The sequence below is a fragment of the Siphateles boraxobius genome, unplaced genomic scaffold, assembly GCF_051911475.1.
Source record: "Siphateles boraxobius isolate OS27281-9 unplaced genomic scaffold, OSU_SipBor_1 6, whole genome shotgun sequence".
NCBI classification, from domain to species: Eukaryota; Metazoa; Chordata; class Actinopteri; order Cypriniformes; family Leuciscidae; genus Siphateles; species Siphateles boraxobius.
Window position 1 is genome coordinate 31,504,034 of NW_027509186.1, and position 22,400 is coordinate 31,526,433.

Consider the following 22,400-nt stretch of genomic DNA (forward strand, 5'->3'; position numbering starts at 1 on the left):
TCTAAACTATGGGAATGCAATTTTGGGGCATCGGAATGCTTGCAGTGGCGTTTAAACTTATAAAGTCTATACAAATCATTAGAAGTCATAAAGGACATGGCTCATATGTTCAGGCCTTTCATTTTGATCTACACATGAGTGTATAAGACCATTGAACGCTCTTTTGTCACACACGCCCGTGTGCGTTTCCCATGCGTTCTCACCGCATTTGCATGAGAACAGCCCTGAGAGGCGGGTGTGAAATATTCTTTTCATGCTCTGCTAAAGGATGGAGATCCCTGTCAAGGCAAAGCTTGCTGTGGCTTTGGTTTGTTTCGAGACCGCTGGATTCCATGAGCCGAGGTTTTATGTCATGTAATGGCTTCCCATTTGCAAGGTTGGGCCTCTGCAGCTGCAGAGCCCATTACAAGTTGATTGACATCATTCTTGGGACGTTTACAGGTCATTTGCAATGGCATGTGGTGCATGGTAATGGATTGAGGTCAAAGCAAACTTGTTGAGTTTCTGGACTGTTTTGGGGAGATTTTAAAATGAAAGGTCATTTTTTTAGCTGCATTGTTTTCTGTGCTGTGTTCTTTATCTTCAAAAATGAAGTTATGCATGTGTCCACAAGAAATAAAATAAAATAAAATAAATAAACGTTAAAATCTCATTTAAAACACACGTCAAGTTTTACTCCTTGTATTCATGTTGGTTTCAAATGTTTTTGAATTTATAACATTTTCAAAAAAGAAAAGTTTTAGATTAATATCAAGTGGTGTAACCGTGAATAAAAAAGGAATAACAAACTTTAGTAACTTTGAATAAAAGTGTACATTTTTATTTACAAATGTAATCAATTATAAATTAAGGATAAGTATGAGATTGCAATCTGAACATTACAGCCTTGCGAGGCTGCAGCGGTCTATTATAATTTCCCGTTTTATGTTTTATTTTCCTGTATGTCAGTCACACCACATGATATTTATGGTGGACAAAAGTTTTTTGAATATTATTAATATTAAAAAAATATATAAAAATATCATCCGAAAAAAGCCAAACTAGTTAATTTATTATTTTAATGGGGCTTTTATTCTTCATTATGATATAACGACACTTGCATTACTTTTTTGACTTTACTTTTTTGATGTAGCCTATATATTCAAGTAATTGTTTGTATGAAATGCATATTAATTTATCTTTAAATAAATGTAGTTTACCCTAACATGGGATTGACAAGGTTCTCTCTAAGTTATGAATAAACATTCTTCTAATAATGTAACTGTAAAAAATGTTTTCATGATTTGTAAGCACAACTTTCTTCTTTTGTCAAATCAACTTAGATAATTAATGTGGTTCAGATAACGTAATATTTTGAATTCCTGTTGAAATCTTCTTCATTGTATTAACTCAAATTTTTAATTTCAATGAACTAATTAAGTTAAACCAATAAAAATGTTTACATGTCCATTCAAAGTTATCTTAGACGCTGCGTCAATGATGCCTTGGGCACGTTATCCTACGTGCTTCAGACGCAATCACGCAGGGGCGTTCTCAAGGAGTCATCGACGCAGCGAGAGTTCCCTCGAAAGGGAGCTGGATGTTTTGAACGTTTAGAAACATTTAGAAATAATGTTTTTCAATGGGAAAGTTAGCAAAACATTCATTGTTAGCTGGGGATGTAGTTGTTCATGCACATTCCTGTACACGGCTGTGGTTTGTTGAATAATTTCATTCTGGTCATCTGAGATGACTGCCGCGAAAGGTGGGGGTGTCTTTTTGGGGTGATGCTCCTTTTTGCCCCCTGACACTGTTGTGATTAAGGATTAGAGGGTCTTCAGCCATCTCTCCCCTTTCCCTAAACAATCACCCCCTCCCTGCCCCACCTCCCCCTTTTTACCACTTCTCCGTTCCCCTGGGGGTGGGGGGAGGTTTTCAGCCCAAGAACTTTTTTACTCATTATGTTCTAAAGTCTTTTGCTCAATCAGGGGAGCAGGAGGGAAACACCCCACACCCACACACCCTGCCCTCACTCCCCTGCCTGCCAACAACATTGCATCAAACACCGAAGTCCCTTAATGCTTCTTCCGAGTACCCAAAACAAACTGACCAGATGTCTGTTTATCACACTCTAATGACCCCAAGACAACAGGTTTAGTGTTCTAGGCCGCAAGGTATTTAGTTTTCAATCATTCATGCCTTGCTAATGAGTTGCAGGTACTTCTGAAGTTTGAGGTTGCCTATTTTCTATACAAGTCTATTCTCTATGAATTCCTCCATAACTGACCCATTACATCACTGTCTGTCTATAGCACTTGTTTTCTCTCTCCCCTTATTAGGACGGTAATGGGGTTCCTTGACCTCCTCATTAAAGTATGTTTCTAATTATAAGCTGTAGTCTTGCAGGAACGTTAACAATAGGTATTAGACAGACTAACTGTTTTGTTCAGTTGTGAGGTTAAGTTACAGCTGCATGGATGGAGTCAGCTAGTTCACAAGAGCCCTTGTGTCTCAACAAGCCCTTCATACGATGACATATTGGTTTGTTGGAACCTCCTCCCTGCCCATTTCGGTCTTTTCTGCTTTTCATTAACAAAGGGGGAATCTTATTAGTGCGGCTTTATGTTGAGAGAGTAAAATTACAGTCCCTAACAAGCTCAAAATCTAGAGAGGCTATTATTCAGAAATCATTATGCTGATTTGTGGCTCAAGAAATATTTCTTATTATTATCAATGTTGAAAACAGTTGTGCTGCTCAGTATTTTTGTGGACACCAATTAAACATTTAAACAATAATTATTAAAATTACCATTTTTTCTTAGTATGAAAAGCATTTTAATAACCTAAAACTTTTTTTTTTTCACTAAAGAACCTTTTGTGCCATGGAAAGGTTCCATGGATGTTAAAGGTTCTTCATGGAACCAGCGATGCCAATAAAGTTGAACTTTTATGCACTTCTTTTAAATAGATCTGATGGTCATTTTACACTGTAACCATTGATGAAGACCACCCCAAAAAAGAAAAACACATTCGCATATGCATGTCATAATAAATACTACTATAAATTGTTCAATGAAGAGGCTATTTCGATTCAAAATAATTGCAAACCAAGACCTGCAGAGAATCTATCTGCTTGTTAAAAACATCCATAGCTCACCGAGACAGTCACGTCTCCTCTCACAGTAGGATCAGCTGATCAGAATGTCTGTGGTCACCAGGAAGAGGGATATCAAATGACTTTAATGTCAACCTCTTCACCAGTGGGTGACACTTTCAACACCTTCCTTAGGTCGTATCAAAGCACCTCAGAGGGTCGTCGTCTCCAGTTCTGAAAGAAACAGGGTGGCGTGATCGAACCTTCAAATGTTTTAACGCAGTCAAATGAGTCACAATAGCCTCAAACATTGTTTTCTTAAACTAATTGGGTATAGCTAGTAAAAGAGAGTAAGACTCAATGCATAAATAAAGTGAATATATGAACGGCACCGGTCAGAAGTTTGGAATAATTAGGATTAGGATTAATTTTGTAATGTTTTTGAAAGTCTTTACATGCTGATTTGGTGCTCAAGAAAAAAAATAAGAAAAAAAATATGTAGGCTATATATATAAAAACATTGATAATTATAAGTAAATGTTTCTTGAGCACAAAATCATCAATTGTAATGTATTCATGTGAAGCTGAATTTCACAGAATTTCCTTCTGTAATCATTCAGCTTACCCTCACAGGTATAAATTACAATTTAAAATACAGGCCTATAAAATAGAGAACACTGAGGCTATTTTAAAACATAATATTTCACAATAGGCCTATTGCTGTTTTTGTATATTTTTGATCAAATAAATGAAACCTTTGTGAGCATCAGATGCTTCTTTCAACAACATTAAAAATGTGTAATTATTCCAAATTTAAATATAATGGTATATGTAATATTATATTAATAGTATATTTAACATATATATATTAATATGTCAGTGTGGGTTTACACAAGGAGAGTTTTTGTGACAATTTGGCCCAATAGCTACTTGTTAGCCTACTACTAACAACAACAGCTAAGTATATGCCATTAGAATCGGATGATAAAGTACACTATTTCAATTTATTAACTACAGAAAACAAGCGTTTTATGTTTCTAATAGGGTATAAAAAACACAAACAACTCATCCGCGCGCTTTGTAGAGTTCAGTGTGTAGTGGGCGGAGCAATGAAAACGCGGAGGTGTGGCCGCCGTACAAGAGCCTTAAAAACACGTGCTGAGTCGAGCGCGTGAAGTTCATGAAAACTACGAGGGAGTTGTGTGGGATCACGGAGGAATCATCAAATAAAGTCTTCTTCAGGATTATGCCATCCTACGCGCTCAATCAATTTATTGACCTGGATGATGTCCTGTGCAAGGTAAATCTAGCGTTTATGAATAAATAACGACAGTGTAATTTTTGTAGGAAACATCACGTAGCTAACGTTAATAGGCTTGAATCACGTTTATATTACTGGTTGTTTTCCATGCATCTGAATGCATTCTGCAGGAAACGTATAAAGCCTAATGCAAACGTGTTCAATAAGGTTCAAGATCGAAGTACTGATCGAAGCAATTTAATGACATCTAATTTGCTAGCAACTTATCTGCCAGGGAGGGAACGTGGGCCACGAGTCAGCGCCGTTTTATTCCAATAAGACAATACAGTCATGTTGATCTGGTTTTGCATGTATAAATCTTGAACCAAAGGAGATGAAAGCGCCAAATGCTTGTCGAATTGTTGAGAGTTAGTGCAAAAATATTTAAACTTCGTTTGATTTTCAAACGTAAACAACTTCGTTAGCCGGAGCTGGAGAAAAAAAAAACTTGCCGCTGAAAAGTTTTTTTCTTCTTGGTTTGCGATTATCTGAATCTTAAATTAAATGCATGTGTGAATAGAACGCAGACTATGCTTTCAGACTTGAAATCGCAGTTTTCTTCTTGCTGTATTCATTGAAACCTTGCAAATTATGGTCTCCGATGCGCATGCGAATCGTTTTATTGAGTCGACTCAGTTGAACCTGTTGATAAAACCTACGGTTAGTTGTAACAGCTGAATTGATGCGCATGAAATGGATGAAAAAAAAAAACATTTTATTAATTTAAGACAATATGCGTGCGTATGTATGTTGGAGTGTTAGAAACCACTCGATGATGCTACGATTCGTTTTTGAATCGTTTCTTTTGAAAGAACAAAAACGAATCCGACTCCCCATGAATTGCATTCACTGCAATAAACAAATATTTGCGGTTTTAAATTAAACTCCCCAGACTGTCATCTGCTTAAAGATGTATAACCCTCTTGTTGTTCTCCTTGCAGCACCTTTTAAATCTTGATCTTCGAGAGCCAATGAAGACCTCCGCACAGGCAGCTGCTGTGGGATATAGGAAGCCTGACAGTCACTGCACACTTTCCTCCACTGGTTCAGGACTTTCTATTGACAGCATTGAGAGTGGAAGCATGAACCCAAATTACTGGGGCACCCACCAAGTATCATCTCAATCAAAGTGGGGCAAGATGCCCTTCTGGTCGGAGCGCTCAGTTAGCATGGTGGAGGGCAACACTGGAAGTCTGGGTTGGTCTTCTGCTGAGCCCAGCCATTTAAAGCAATCTTCAGTCACATCAGGTGCGGTTTCCCTCTCCAACTCTACATCTTCGATCACAGCCACCTCATCTCGCTACAAGACCGAGTTGTGCCGCACGTTCGCCGAAAGGGGTCTGTGTAAATATGGCAGCAAGTGTCAGTTTGCGCACGGCCCTGACGAACTGCGAGACCTCAACCGTCACCCGAAATATAAGACCGAACCCTGCCGCACTTTCCACTCGATTGGCTTCTGCCCCTACGGTATCCGCTGCCATTTTGTTCACAATGCCGAAGACGATTACGCACAATCCCGACCCCAGACCTCCAACCCGAATGTTCAACGGCCTCCCCTACTCAAGCAGAGCTTCAGCTTCGCCGGGTTTCCCACAACTCCCCAACCTCTCGAAGCCCCTCTGGCTCCTTCCTCGTTTCTGCGCGCGCCTTCCGTTTCGACTCCGTCAAGCGCCATGTCCGACCTTCTCTCCTTGGCCTTTCCCGATATAGACCCCAGCACCCTTCTGGACCAGGCTCGAGAGTTGCACCCTCAGTTTCTTCCCTCTCCTGACTCCGGGTACTCTCACTCGGGACTGACGCCCACGTTGTCGCCCACCCAGCTCGCTTCCTCCCAGCCCGAAGGCTGCTTACGGCAGAGTCCTACCGGTGGAATTTCCCTAGGCCTCCGAAGTCTATCCCACACCTCTCTCTCAGACCAAGAGGGGGGCAGCTGCAGCTCATCCAGCAGCATGAGCGGGTCCGAATCCTCCTTCGGGCCGGAAGCCAACGGGCGCAGGCTTCCCATCTTCAGCCAGCTTTCAGTTCCGGATGACGCAGTCTATAACGAACACAGCAACACTAGCACAAGCTTCTTCCTGTAGACTGTCACTCCTCACAGGGACTGAACTGTATACTGTGGTATACCTGATGTATTATATGGCTGATACTTGACATTTTTAGTTAAGCTCTGAGTGAAACGTACTGTTTGAAGGTACTGAATGTTGAAATGATTCGTTAAAGTGGGGTTTCATGTGCTTTTAAGTGGAGCGATTCACCATGTTTTATTTGATGACTGAAAAGACAAGTGGGGACAAGATTTAACTCTACAAGCTGCAAAGTTCTGGCATCGAGATGTTTAGTAACGTATGAAGCTGTTAACTTTTAAGATGCATTTAGCAATCAGCTATTTACGAAAATGTTGTACCGAAATAGCCAAAGAGAGGTTATGACCAGGTCTTGAAGGTCATTTTCAATATTTGAGAGATTCATTGTACTCTTTCTAACTAGAGGCCAAACTTTTTTTGTTGTTGTTTTGTTACTCCACAGTTTGTGTACTATCATAAACCAACTGTTTCCGAAGTTAGAATTGATTTTTATTAATTTGTTAGTCCGCAATATCATTTTGAGGTCTTCCGGCTCCCTTTTTCTTTTTTCTTTTTTTAGATTGGCATTTGGTTCGTTCCCAGACCTACTTGCCTTATATTTCTGAGGATCCATCCTCAGGAAGTGCACAGTTGGAGCTTTACTTGGAATGAGTTGCCTGTGTCATAGTTTTTGGTTTTGTAGCTGTTGAGATTGTGAGTTTAGGCAAACCAATTTACAGTATGAGCCTTTAGTGGGCTTTTTTTTTATATATATATAAATTTTCTGGTTCTGATTGGTCAGTGTTTTGCATCTGATTGTCTGTAATGCACCTGCTGGCTTTGTGTTACATGATGGAGAGTTTCAAGTAACTTAATTTCCTTTTTTATATTTATTTTATTGTATTTATAGAAAACATGTTTTGATGACGTTTGTATTAAGTTTAATATATTGATTTCTTCTCCCTGCTGCCCCTATTATTTTGTACTGAAAATAAACCCTGTTGATGAACATTGACTCTTGAGGTGTTTCTTTTCACCAACTTCAATCGATAGTTCATGCAAAATAAAATAAGGGTTTGTGAACTAAGTCCATTAAATTCCAAACTTGTATGATTTTTTTCTTTTTCTCTGGGACATAAGATTTTGAAGTTTTTGTTTTTGAGGTCCAAACAACAATAGACCAGATTATATTTCTCAATGTAATATTTTGTTACACAGAAGTAAGATATACAGGTTTTGGATGACATGTTTTTTTTTTTTTTATTAACTGATTTGTACCACCCCCCCCCCCCCCCCCCCCACAAAAAAAAGACTACCTAAAAAATGTAACTTTAAAGGGAAAGTTCGTTCAAAAATGAGAATTGCTTTCATTTGATTAACCATGTTGTTCCAAACCTGTATGAGTTCCTTCTGTTGAACACAAGATATTTTGAAAACTGTCTCTAACCAAACGTTTTACGGTTTCCTTTGACAGTTTATGGTATTTTTTTTGTCCTAGTATGGCAGTCAATGGCTCTTGTAAACTGTCTGGTTTCCTACATTCTTCAAAATATCTTGTTCGGTAGAAGAAAGAAACTCATACAGATTTGGAACAACATGAGGGTGAGTAAATGACTGAATTTAATTTTTATTAGGTGAACTATCCCTTTAGTGAATAAGCTCCAAAATGACTGACTTCAATAATGTGTTTGGAATAATCATTTAAAACCTAAAGAGAACGTAATGATGACCTCTAGGTTTTAGTTCCTAACATTTAGCATGTTAGGATTTTCAGAGCAACATGCGATAGTACAGTAGTCAACATTTGAAGTCGATCAAAAAAGTTAAGCTAAGTTTTCCAAAGACTAGAACGAATATTGTTCAAAGTTCATGTATAACTTTGATTAAAGGCTTTGATCCACTTCAAATGTTGACTATTGTAGTTCATCCGTGGATGTGAGTTATGACTTGATTTGCTAAATTGCACTTTGACTGCAGGCTAGTATCTCCTTATCAGTGCTGTGAGTTTGTTCATTCTTCATTTACTGTGGCTTGTGGTTGGGGGAGGTGTGAGCAGATCACATCTAGTATGGAAATGAGAAGCCCTTTGTTTTTTATGGTTTACCCCCAATTTGCTTATTCCCTCCTAGAGTTAAGTAATTGATGGTGACGAATATAGAGTTATATGCCACAAAACAGTATTTATCCTCGTTTTAAAATTGTTTTTTTTCTTTTCTGGAATAACCTGTGGCTCTATTTTGAATTTACATGTTTACTTTTTTCTTCTTTTCTCCCACTTTGTCCATTTCGCTTCAGCATGAAGGAAGGTCCTAATGGTGTTATGAAGTGTTGAAACTGAATCCCACGAAAGCTTTTGACAGTTAAGTAACAAGAAACTGATTCTGTTCACTATTCACTTGTCAGGGAGGACAATGGTTCGGAGAGGCACCCTTTGAGAGAGGCGAACCAGGGAAAGGGTTAAAACTGTCTTACTGTTCTCTATTGTGTGTGGGGAAGATTCTCCCACATCGCCTAGTGAGTTTTTACAAAGCCAGGCGCATTCTCACACAGGGCCCGGATCATATGGAATCCTGAGCAGATGGCCACATTCACTGGGACTGTGGGTCAAACATATGCTCTCCAGGCTCTTGTGTAGAATGGAATCCGTGAGCGGAAAGGAGTGCACTGGGAGCTGGGGGTGGGGAACTCAACCTGGCTACTGTAAGACAATGGCAGGGAAAGAAACACTTGCAAGTTTTTGAAATGAAACATTGTCATGCAAAGGAATCATTTTACTGAAATATGTTTGGATGATATATGTGACTTTACAAGGTTTACAAGGTTAAGTAAAAAGCCTTATTGCTATCTAGTATATGTTTAAATCACTACTTCAAAACTTTTCTTTTTTAATTAGATGTTTTTTTTTTAAATATGATCATCATTTTTGGCCTTTAAAGAGATGGTTCACCCAAAAATGATGTCATCATTTACGCACCCTCATATCTATCCAAACTTGTATGAGTTTCTTTCTTCTGTTGAACTCAAGAGAAGATATTTTAAAGAATGGTGGTAACCAGACAGTTGAGGGCACCCATTGACTTCCATAGCATTTTTTTTTCCTACTATGGAAGTCAATGGGTGCCGTCAACTGTCTGGTTACCACCATTCTTTAAAATATCTTCTTTTGAGTTCAACAGGAGAATGAAACAAATACAGGTTTGGAACAACTTGAGGGTGAGTAAATTATGACATTATTTTTATTATGTTGAGTTCACTAGTGGTTTTGTGTCTTCTTATTTAACCAACTTAAAGAGATAAACTCTATAAAATCACACTAGGATACCTTAAACAAGATTTAGCTACATTAAAAGAGAGAACCAAAAGGTTGGGAGAAGTTGTCACATGTGTTTTATATGTTGTAGTTTTATAGTTTATCTGGCAAAATAGTTAGATTTTTGTATATTTATTTCCCCATGTTTGCAGTTTGATAAAGAGATAAATGTATTGGTTAAAAGCCATAAAATCGCTTTTAATACATTTTGAATTAGACAGCAAAAAATTGGTTTGACTTTCTGTCCTAAATTATATACAGTCTTGTTCAGAAGGTTTGAACGAAGTCTCTTTTTTTATGTATTTTTAAAATATGTTTTAAATAACATAAATTTACTTTGTAATCATTTGTAATTTGCTAATTTGGTGCTCAATGAAACATTTTTTTAATTACCAATGTTGAAAAAGTTTTATGCTGTTTTATATATATATATATATATATATATATATATATATATATATATATATATATATATATATATATTGGATTATTTGATGGATAGAAAGTTTAACAGCATTTATTGGAAATATAAATCTTTTGCAACATAAATGTCTTTATTGCTTTGATCAATTTAATGTGTCCTTGCTGAAAAAAAATCTTGCTGACCCCAAACTTTTACACAGTATAGCAGACAGTATAAAATTAGATAAACAGGATGTTATGAAGAATGTTAGCGACTGATAACTTCAGTCCCCGTTGATCTTTTTCTCAGGGAAAGGTGTCATGTTTTTACTATAGGCTACATCATCTTTTCTGCTCCACTAAAGAAAGAAAGTAAAATAGAATGCATGGTTGAACCTTTGCAAACTTTAAATACTTCCACTTTTCAGCTATATACAACCAAATAACCACCAGAGGTCAGTAGAGTCATATAAACTGTGTACCCATGTACAAATAGTGTTCGTTCTCTATTACAGTTTTTCTGTCACTTTGGTGCATTTCTCGGATCAGAAATGAAATTCTCAAAACTACTTGTTCAACCTCCACATTATCTAGTCACATCTAGTGCACATCATAAAAGCTGTTTCTCATTCTTTTGAACAAGTTCTGATTGCTTTGGTACATTCATGCAATTGATTATGTAGCCTACATTTGTCTGTGGTTTCCTACATTATCAGTTGCATGTTGCTCAAATTGTATTAAATAGTTCTCTGTGGAATAGTCTTACCCCTCAAAAACATCTAGCTAGGCTATTAGTTCATTGTACGAGTCATTAAATGCAGAATGATTGATCTAGTTGTCATAAACTGTCAAGCATATTTTCTACACATTTCTATTAGACTTTTTGTAAATGTGCCATAAATTGATGAATTGAGCAGGTGAATCTTGACTTTCACTAATGAAGAGAATGTAGATAAAACAATGAGAAAGCAGTTCTCTGAAATAGCTCAAAGTTGCATCTCATGAACCTTCAATTGTCAAGCATATATACAGCGCTGCATGCACAAGCAAAGCTCTGTCTGAAGGGTCTTTGCTGTGTTTGCCTTTCTAATGTTGTATTTTCGCATTTGTGCGAAAGGTTGTATTTCCTATTTATTTTTATTTTCCAATCACAATAATATTGTAATGTTTTTTTTTTGTCTGACCACTAGTAAATGTGTAACTGTGAATCCTATCCAGTCTCTTTCCATCAATAACTCACATACAGTATTGTGTGAATTTGTACTTTTGAAATGGATATGGCATACAGAAGAAGCACAGCTTTTTACATTTCAATACAGTACCTGTTGCCATATCTTACATAAGGTAAAACTATCAGAGTGCAGTGTTTTATTGGCAACAGCATTTTGACTATCTTGTTTGTGAACAATGACAAGGCCTTTTATTCTGATGGCATTGATATGTTCATTGACATAAATACTTTTGAGAGATGAACTTAATATTTTGAGTAAGTTACAGGATTTTGCAGGTAATCCAGTGTGTGGTGTTGTTTGTACGTATTGTTTTGAGAATGCACATACTTCTTTACAAATATTAAGGATGATTTGAGAAATGCACCAAAGCGACTGAGAAAAACTGTAAAGTGCTCAAATGCTCATCATATCAGTAACAGAGTGTTATATCATAGTCTATTATATTTCATCTTCTATGGCTTAAACGGTACTTCCTGTTTAATCATGATTTTGCCAAGTAAGCTATGTTCCTGGAACAACATTCCTGTCAGAAAATGTAGCCTTAGCCCTAACCTACTCCTACCCGTAACTTATCCCTAGAATCTTATCAATAAACGTGGATAACACTGATGCACCCTACCCTGGTTGTAAGCCTAAACTTGACATAAACTGTAAACTTGTCCCCTAAATCTGATTGGTTGATAAAAATGTTGTTCCAGGATCAACAAAGATGTTGATCCAGGAACATGTTGTACTTGGTGAAATCCGGATCACCTTACTCATGACAGGAAGCCGTCAGTCAGCTGAAGTATAGCAAACATATTGAAATAGAAAAGTTCATATTAAAAGACAAGTAATAATATTGTAGACTTTAATACTGGTTGGACTATAATTATTTATGTTTAGGCATTCCCCATCATGTTTTATAATGTTCATAAGTTCCCCCAGGAAGGCCTGAACTGCAACCGTATACAAATTTAGACAGAGGGAGGGACCTTACGACTGCAGAAGAGAGAAAAAAACATCTCAAGTTTTCATTAATGTCACAATTGGTCTGTTTCGCTTCCCTTTGCTGCTTGCTTCATTTCCTACTTTAAGCAGATCCAGTACATTAGAAAAGAGGAAGTGCCATAAATCACATTATGAAATAAATGCTTTTCTCCAAAACACCATGGACATAATTATTGGCTCCCTGTTATTAGGATGGGATGGTCATGGAAGAAGCTTCATTTTGTTCTCAGTGACCCATTGTTGTTTTTGATGTTTGTTTTGGACCGTTGTCCTGATGGAAGATCCAATCACGGCCCATTATAAGATTTCGAACAGAGGCAGTTTTTGCACATTTTTTGAATGAAAGGATAAACAATGCAGATTTATTTATTTTCTGACCCCAACTGTACATATATATATTGCAGTATATACTAAAATATCAGTAAATTGAGAGAATGTGGGAATCGCGTGATTTCCAATCAAGATTTCTGAAAGGACCATTCACATAACAAACTATTCTTTCCCATAAAAAAGTTAGGATATTCCGTAAATTTTTATTAGGGTGTTGTTTTAAATAACAAGGGGGACAGACATTTTTCACTTTCTGATGTTTTTGGAAACTCACCAATTATTTCAGCTGCCGTCATTTGAGAGCCAGGGGAATTTTTTTTCTTCATTATGCTACTTTAAAAGACAACAATTTTAGAACATATTCGAGGACTTACAAAACAGAGGTGAATTTAAAAAAGAGAAAAACCCCTACACAGCTGATTGAGTAACTCTGACTGAACAGGATGTCTCCAAGGTTCTTTAGAGGTCAGTTTGAACATCCTCTGTCCCTCCTTTAATCACAGATATCTGTCTAATAACACTGACAAAAATGCACTGCATTCAAATATTGTAGTTCAACAGTGGTATTATATAGTAAAACCACAGTAATCTCCACATTTACCTTTAGTTTTTAGTAAATTCAGTTTTACTGTGATAGGTGTTCAGTGACCACAAAACTTACCATGCTTTTTCAAAACCTACACCAGCTTGACCCTGCTATGTGTAGTAAAATGTATTTATTTATTTAGCAATAAATATTCGAGTTAAATACACAATTTAAATTACTTAAAAAAATAAACCTTTAAACAAGCATACAAACAAACAAACAATCAAATAAATAAATGGATATTGTATATATATTAAAACATGGTTTAAATGACTAGGCTAGTTAAAATACAAAAAAAAAATTGTTGACACGGTTGGAGTTGGACAAACTAAATATTATATGAGCTGTTGTATTTTCTATTCAAACAATTCAAAAGCAAATTTTCAGATTGATTGGTGACATTTTAATTGCATTACATTTCCAGGTAAATATTCAAAATGAACAAATTGTTAAAATTACTACAGTAATAGTTGATATTATTGAATGATTTTAATTGCTGAATAAAGTTGAGAAGGTCAAGACCTTTAATGTGGCACATGCCACACTAAACCACTTACTTTTCATGTTAGGTTAATTTTATGTTATATAATAGTCTATCATCTAAAATGTTGAAATGCCCTCACCACAAAACCTCCGAATGTGTTCCTTTATTGCTTAAAATCACGGGACTCCACTGTGTGCATGCAGGGGGGTTGGGAACCTCAAAAAAACATGTGGATCTCGATGCCTTTTCCTCTTGAGAAACAAAGTGTGGTTGTGTAATCTTCGAGCTTTTCTTTGTGTTTGTGTGAGGTGCAGTGAAGGGAGAGGAAATAAGGCCACAGATGGAGGAGAGCTGCTGTTTTCAGAGCCTCTCTGGGCTGAATGGCACTCTTTGTGATCCTGTCACAGCTCCACATCCCACATGTGTTTCAGAAGCAACCCCCCCCCCCCCCCCCACAAACACACACACATACAAACGCTGACGAAAGCGCTTTAAGAAAGAGAGAGAGAGAGAGAGAGAGAGAGAGAGAGAGAGAGCAGCAGCCAGAGGAAAGGTCTGTGTGTTTTTAAAGCCTAGGCTTCCAATCACATTTCACTGCATGTGTGGATTTGTCCCAGTGCCCTAGGCTTCACAAGCTCATTTGGAAATCGCAAAATTTAGTCTTCCCGATCCACTTTGTGAAAACGTGTTTTCCGAAATGTGTGCTACCCACTTAAACAGAAAACTCCCTCATAGAAAATGACAGTTGAAATTATGTAAGTTTGATAGGCAGACAAATGTGTTTTAGTATATTGTAACTGTTTGTTTGTCTATTGTTATTTAATATTCTTTATATATTATATGCATAGGCTATCTGTAATATCTATTGGGATATATTCACAGTAGACACTACATTAGTGCAATAAATAAATAAATACATTTTCCATTTGATGTTTCACGTGACGAATGCAGTCAAATTACTGTACATTTATTTTTTATAACAACACATTTATTAAAATATTTATTTAATGTTGCACATGATGAAAACAGTCAATTACTGTATACATTTTTTATTCTGTTTATATTAATATATTTAATATGAGTATTTAATTAAGTGTTTAGGCCTATTATGCCAATTAAAGGAAATAATAACTCTTTTTATTTCGCACTCATGTGCCTCACTTAAATATTCCCAATGCATATATTTACAATGCTCAGCATAAGTGAACACACCCATGCTAAAGTTGACTAAAAAGAGGAATAAAAATCTTAATGCCTTAATAAAAAATAAAAAAAGAGGAATAATCCAACCTTTAAGGACACCAATTTTCTTTCTGAATGAATAATGTATCTTAAATAAATACATTTTCTTCCTTAAAATACAGGGTGCATTAGTCAGGACACCCCTATGTTAAATTCCCATAGAGGCAGGCAGATTTTTATTTTTAATGGCCAGTTATTTAATGGATCCAGGATACTATGCATCCTGATAAAGTTCCCTGGGTCTTTGGAATTAAAAATGTCCCACATCATCACACATCCTTCACCATACCTAGAGATTGGCATGGGGTACTTACCATAAGATCATCTCTTAATGCAAATAAAACCATGCCAATCTCTAAGTATGGTGGAGGGTGATGATGTGGGGCTATTTTAATTCCAAGGGAATTAAAAATATATAATATACATAATATTATCAAACTTTTATGTTAGATGTGATTAATCGAGATAGATCAATTTGACAGCACTAATATAAAGATAAATTAAAATTAGTACAATAAATAAATAAAGTAGCCTAATTATAAATTAATTTATGTATGTATAAATACTTATATTAAATTATTTTTATAAATATTTACATCTATTTTTTAAATCAAATATTTATTTAATTAAGATAAGAATGCAGCCAAATGAAAATATATTTATACTGTTAATATGAATATATTTAAAATGTATATAATTTTTAATTTAAAATTATTTAAATAAAATGTAATTACACTAACAAACTAAGCAAAATAAATGTATTTCTACATATCTGCTTATTCAGGCTTTACCCTTATTCCATGAAATGAACACAGTAACAATGTAAAAGTAATTATCATTATTATTTTTAATGGAAATGTCACTCAGCATATGTGCAAGCCTTCCTCAAACATAAAAAAATAAACCCTGAAAAAGAACTGACCTGGTTTCTGAGAAATTGTGCAAGCGAGTGGTGCAAGCACTAGCATGCTGCCTAGCAAAAATTGTTGTGTTTTGACTAGGGGGCTGTCTGTGTAAATAAAGCGAGAGTAAACAGAGTAAAGGAAGTGTAGTGTGACCTCACACCTGATGTGAACGCAGACGTAGGATATACTGACATAAACCGAAGACACGTTGTGGCAAGGGAAAGCACTATTGGATGCCAATGCAGAGCACCGATACCACAATGCTGATCTTATACGGTGACTTTTTTTCTCATGAGAACTTTTGTATCTAAAGGCGTAACCTAATTTGACAGATAATGCCAGTCTTGTCTAGGCCAGTTTTTATGATATGAGTTTGACAATAACCGGTGCTGATTCAGCAAAGGATATGAAATTCCCTAGATAGGAGGATGTATTATCTCAGGATTGTTCTGTATGCACCCCCTTTGGCAGGCAAACTTCCTGTGCTCAATAGAGTCAATGCAATTTTACCAACAAAAAAAAAAAAAAAACATGTCTGAAAGTTTCCTTTGAGACCCTCTTGGTTTTCTAAAGATTGTTTTTTTTTAACTGTTTCCTCAGACGTTTCCTCTCTCATCGCCAAATACTGTTGTAACCGCTGGAATGGAATAGCTTTGCTCTTCTGAGGTGGAAAAAGGTAAGCAGAGTCACGCTGCTGGTGCAGAAGTGGTTACAGTCACTCCACCACTGAGTGGAACCGTGTCAGGTGGTTTAAATCAGAGGTGCTTTTGTTTGAAAAGCGGTGAAGGCTTGACTGGATGAAGTGTGGACTCCAGTGGACTTTTCTTTTTCTGTGTAACAAGTTCTTAATTTAGACTCAGTTCTTCAAACACCATATTTTGCTCTCGTCTTTCCATTTTCCTTTTTATTATTATTATTATTATTGGTGATTTCAAAGGCAAGCATCATTATTCATGTTGCCTACATTTTGGGCTCTGGGTATTCAAAATTGTACCTTTTTTTGACCTGGTGATAATAAAAAATATTCATGAGTGGGCTTGCCTTACTTGGGCAAGTTAGTAAACTGTCTAGTTTCAAACCAGGGGTGCGTTTCCTGAAGCCAACGATGGTCGCAAGATCCGTCATTACCAACACAATTCAACAGAACTTGCATAGCAATGCACTAACAACCATTCCAAACATCCTAGCAACCACATAGTAACACACTTACAACCACTACAACTATCTTAGCAACTGCACAACAATACACTGACAACCGCCCTGAATATCTTAGCATCCACATAACAACGTACAAACAGCCACTCAGATCGCCTTACCAGAGGCATAGGAATGCACTAGCAACCATTCTGAGCATCCTAGCAACCACATAGCAACACACTGACAACCACTAGAACTATCTTAGCAACTGCACAGCAATACACTGTCAACCACCCTGAATATTTTAGCTCCCACATAGCAACATGCAAAAACAGCCACTCAGATTGCCTTAGCAACCGCATAGCAATGCACTAGCAACCATTCTGAGCATCCTAGAAACTGCATAGCAACACACTGACAACCACTAGAACTATCTTAGCAACTGCACAGCAGTACACTGTCAACCACCATGAATATTTTAGCTCCCACATAGCAACATGCAAAAACAGCCACTCCGATTGCCTTAGCAACAGCATAGCAATGCACTAGCGACCATTCTGAGCATCCTAGAAACTGCATAGCAACACACTAACAACCACTAGAACTATCTTCGCAACTGCATAGCAATACACTGACAACCAGCCTGAATAGGCCTACCTTAGCAACCACATAGCAACGTACAACAACTTTAGTGAGCAACGTTTAAAACTAGAACATTTCCCCATTGAAACAATCTGTTCTACAGTTAGTAATCCTTAATCTCATCATTCATTTTCTATCATCTGATGATGGCAGGTTATTTCCACGACGGGTCATTTTCAGAGCAGTGGGAAGGAATTTGCCCTTGCCTCCAAAAAACGCCTTTGTGTGCGAGGAGGAGAGTGTCTGCGGAAAGTGGGCCTTTCAAACTCTGCTCATATTCATGCACTGCTCACATTCATGCACTTCCCTCTCAAAATTCACACACCTGTTCAAATACCCAGCCTCAGTGGCCATAAAGAGGAATTGTTCACCGCCATACACTTGCAATGTCATGTGCAGTATTTCAGAATACCCTAAAGGGAACTTATTTTAGACTCAACATAAACAAGATTGTAATTACTTGTTTGAAGTCTGACCATCTGGCCATATGCTGAGGCTGGTTTCATGTCTCATGCTGAAAGGCTGTTTCACATGCCTCGAAAAAAAATCATGCATCAGCAAAACAATCTGGATGGAGTTCATGGGTTTTTGACTGGCAATTAAATATATGTATTTGTGTGTGTATATATACTGTATATATATATATATATATATTGGGCCGATACCGATTTTAACAAACAATTATTGTCTGATACCGATAATGTGACCCTGGATCACAAAACCAGTTACATGTCGCACGGGTATATTTGTGGCAATAGCAAACAATTGTATGGGTCAAAATTATAGATTTTTCTTTTATGCTAAAAATCATTAGGGTATTAAGCAAAGATCATGTTCCATTAAGATATTTTGTACATTTCCTACCATAAATATATAAAACATTTCTTTTTGTGAGTGAATGCAGCACAATCGCGAACATAAATGGACAAATTTAAAGGCAATTTTGTCAATGTTTCAATATTTTTGCAACCTCAGATTCCAGATTTTTAAACAGTTGTATCTCGGCCAAATATGGTCCTATCCTAACAAACCAAACATCAATGGAAAGCTTATTTGTGATTTTCCAAAAATGGACCCATGTGACTGGTTTTGTGGTCCAGGGTCACATATTTGTCACTTGCTCTCATATGTGAACTTTTGTCATTTAAATAGATAATATGTTGATTATGTTTTAAATAACCAAAGTAAAATAATAATAATTGCATTAACTTATACTAGCTGGTCTATTGCTACATCATCAAATAATTTCTAATGAACATTGATTGCATCCATTTAACATTCAGCAGGCCAACAAAAAATTCAACAGAACAAAGATACATGAAATAAACAGTGCTTCTTAGGTTGGTTTAACAGTAGTTTCCAGGTACAGAAATAAGGTAAACAAATGTAAAATAACAGCATATTCTTCAATGTATAAATTAAATACATATTAATCCTTTTTACAGTTACAAAAGTTATTTAGTCAAGAATAGTGAGCGTATATATATATATATACTTCCGGGGTTCTTCCCACCGGAGCCTCGCTTTCGATTTCAAAATAACGGCTGTGTGAAGCGTATAGGGGTGTAAAGACAATTCTTAAATGGCATGACTACATTAGTATAGTATACTGCAGTCATAACCTTCCTGTCAGTTTTCTAGTTGTTAAGCTTTTAGTTGATTCATCACTAAGTAATCATTACTGAGACATATAGTCATGTTTTATAGTGTAACAAACTGCTCTGAGACACAAAGGCTAAGGTTTCAAATGCAGTTTTATTGAACGGGTAATCCACAATTGTAGTTGAAAACAGGCAAAGGTCATAAACACCGGGTAACCAGACCAAACAATAACAGAGTCATGAAGGCAAAAAAAGAGGAAACCAATAAAACCAGGCAGAAGATCAAAAAACCAAGATACATAACCAGGAGAATGCTCAGAATTGCAGTGTAACACTAGACAAGACTTCACAATGAATGACCGAGATAATTAATTTCTTGCTCACTGATTAAATCCTAATATGGGAATAAAAAAATTCTGGAAGCAAAAGATGTAGAACTCAAGCATTATCTTTCACAAGGGAATCTGAAACAGGAAGAAACAGAACTTCTGCACATTTGAGACCGAGAACAACATTTGTTCTTTTATATTTAGACCTACTCACTGCTGTTTTGTTCTTTTACACAAAGAACATGACGTACACATCCACAAGTGTGTCAAACACTGACGTCTATCAGGAGAACTTATGCAAAGAAGATACCCTTTTAATGTATTTTCACTGTTATCTTTCTCATTTGGATTTTGTTCTCTTTTTTTCATTTACGCACATTATTTTCTTTGCTACAAATGTTCCTGTATTTGTTTCTGGTGTAGTCACATAACAAGCAGTATTTGTATAGAATTATATATTTGCAAAGTTGTCAATTTGACACAAGATGTACAACATGTTTAACTTTTACAACATGTTTAACTTATTGTGGCCCACCAAAACGTATTTTAAAACTTAAGACAATGAACTGCATTATATTAGACAACAAAACATGAAAACCAATTGGCACCTGCAAATGAATGATGTTACTGTTAACCAGTTGAAAGATTTAGTGCATGAAATCATTTCCACAGGGACGTCTGAGCAAAGTAACCACAGATGAAGTTTAACATATACTGGTGTAAAGACAATAATTAAATGGCATGACTACATTAAATGATTGACTCATAAATGCCTGAAGAATCATTCATGAGTATTGTAAAGTACTGCCTTTTTCTACTTATTAAGCTAATTACCAGTTTATTCATCACTAATTAATCATTACTGAGACATAGTCATGCATTATATTAGACAAAAAACATCAAAACCAGATGAATGATGTTACTGTTAACCAGTCGAAAGCATATGTAGTGCATGAAGTCATTTGGTTTACTTCTGAGCAGAGTAAATAACCACAGATGAAGGTTAATATATTACGTTTGACAATCAGAAAGTGTCCAAATACGTCTGGTCATTTCGAATAGTTCTAGGTTTATATTGGAAAGTTAACAAACTTCTATTTGTGAAATACTTTGCTTGAAAAATGTGCTTGTATTTCAGTATAAATGTTGAATTTTTGGAAAAACAAATACTATTTTACATATCCTACAAACATATTGTTGATGACATCTGTGGCTAATAACAAATCACCATTTGAGTTAAAGGGAACTATCACATTAGGGTTGTACATCTGACAGAAATTATGATTACTATGATAATTTTAATATAAAAGAAGACACGTATAACCAGGTTGATGGTTTTATAAAGAGATTACATTTTTGTTCAATATTTTGTATACTACAATGTTTTTATAGAAAATAATAATAATAATAATAATAATAATAATACTAATAATAATAATAATTATTATTATTATTATTATTGTTGGTGTTTTTGATATGATTACTACTAATAATAATTTATTATTTCATTATTATTACTATAATTATTATTAGTATATTTTATGTATATTATTACACAGATTATAATAAGGTTGATTGTATGTAAACAAAAGTGTTTTATACATAGATAATATAGATAAATAACATTGATAACAATAATAAAAATAAACAAGTATTATCACCTTTACTATTGATAATAATAAGATATTCAGCAAATATTCATAGTAAGGTTGACTATTAAACAAATATTCAGATATACTAAGATTATGTATATCATTTTAATCTAGACCACCACTATCATTTATAAATAACTTCTGTGGTCCAAATATATTTGTGCAAAAAAAAAAAAATGGTGCTCATCATTTCATCTTCCATTAACTGATAAAAAAACATATTTACATATTAAACAACCTGTTCAATTAAGTCAAAGTTTTCTGAAGTAAAAAACTAGAAATTTGTATCACTGCTTTCAGTTTAAGTAAGTATTATGACACATAGGTCCAAATATATTTTTGCAAAACAAACAAAAAAAAGAACAGGAAGCAGAAACCCAGATGGTTCATACGGCCTTGATTTCAGGCTGAAAGCAGAGTGAAGGAAAAGAGGGAAATAGTTGCCGACTGACGTCAACACCGAGTGGTGGAAGTGCCTTCCTTTTATAGACATGCTCTCTCTTCGGTACATTCCTTACTCTAGCAGAGCCCGTCCCAGCAGCCAGAGAGGAGAGGTCCTGCTTGGTTGTGACGCAAAAGCACAGACAGCGAAGGGAGAGAAGAGGGAAAAACCCACTCTTAATACTAACTTTTACTTTTGCCCTCTGGCAATGTCAGGGCGTGGTATTATTACGTAAAGTCTATCAGATATTGTAGCATATAAGATTCACAACTCTGAGTATGGTCAAATACAAACGGAATACTCATAATATCCCATTTGATACAACTCAAGTGCTTAATTCAGTTTTCCTAAAATAGGTGTGTTTTACAGGAAGTTTTCATAGGATTGAAATGTTCAAAATGGAAACACTCCCTCCAGTCTGCAGCGAGAATACTTTACCACAGATGCAAGACATTTGGCAGCGACCGACTGTGATTTAAGCAATCTCTCACTCTGCCCTCATATTTTCGTCCACATGTGTTCCTTCCACACTCATTGCATGGGATCTGACCTCGTATTGTTCTTGGCAGGCAAATCCTTGACAGGCTTAGACAGCAACTAGCACAGGCAGAATAAAAGCCAGATGCGTTTCCATGACGCTGCGCACGTCTGCACCGAGCCGAGTTGTGCAATTCCCTTTA

The 22,400-nt window shown here is 36.0% G+C and overlaps 1 protein-coding gene across 1 annotated transcript; it reads left to right on the forward strand.

The window, feature by feature from the left end:
* The first annotated feature begins 4,215 nt into the window (after positions 1-4,215).
* On the forward strand, positions 4,216-7,445 carry LOC143716389 (mRNA decay activator protein ZFP36L1). The gene is made up of 2 exons (XM_077208921.1): positions 4,216-4,373; positions 5,315-7,445. Exons 1-2 carry the CDS (start codon positions 4,254-4,256, stop codon positions 6,452-6,454), a joined length of 1,260 nt encoding a protein of 419 aa, XP_077065036.1. The 5' UTR covers positions 4,216-4,253; the 3' UTR covers positions 6,455-7,445.
* The last annotated feature ends 14,955 nt before the right edge of the window (positions 7,446-22,400 follow it).

Excerpts from the sequence above, each read along its gene's own strand:
- LOC143716389 (XM_077208921.1), top strand. The coding sequence starts at position 4,254 with ATGAAAACTACGAGGGAGTTGTGTGGGATCACGGAGGAATCATCAAAT. Across the intron at positions 4,374-5,314 it reads TGGATGATGTCCTGTGCAAG|CACCTTTTAAATCTTGATCT; the intron begins GTAAATCTAGCG and ends TTCTCCTTGCAG.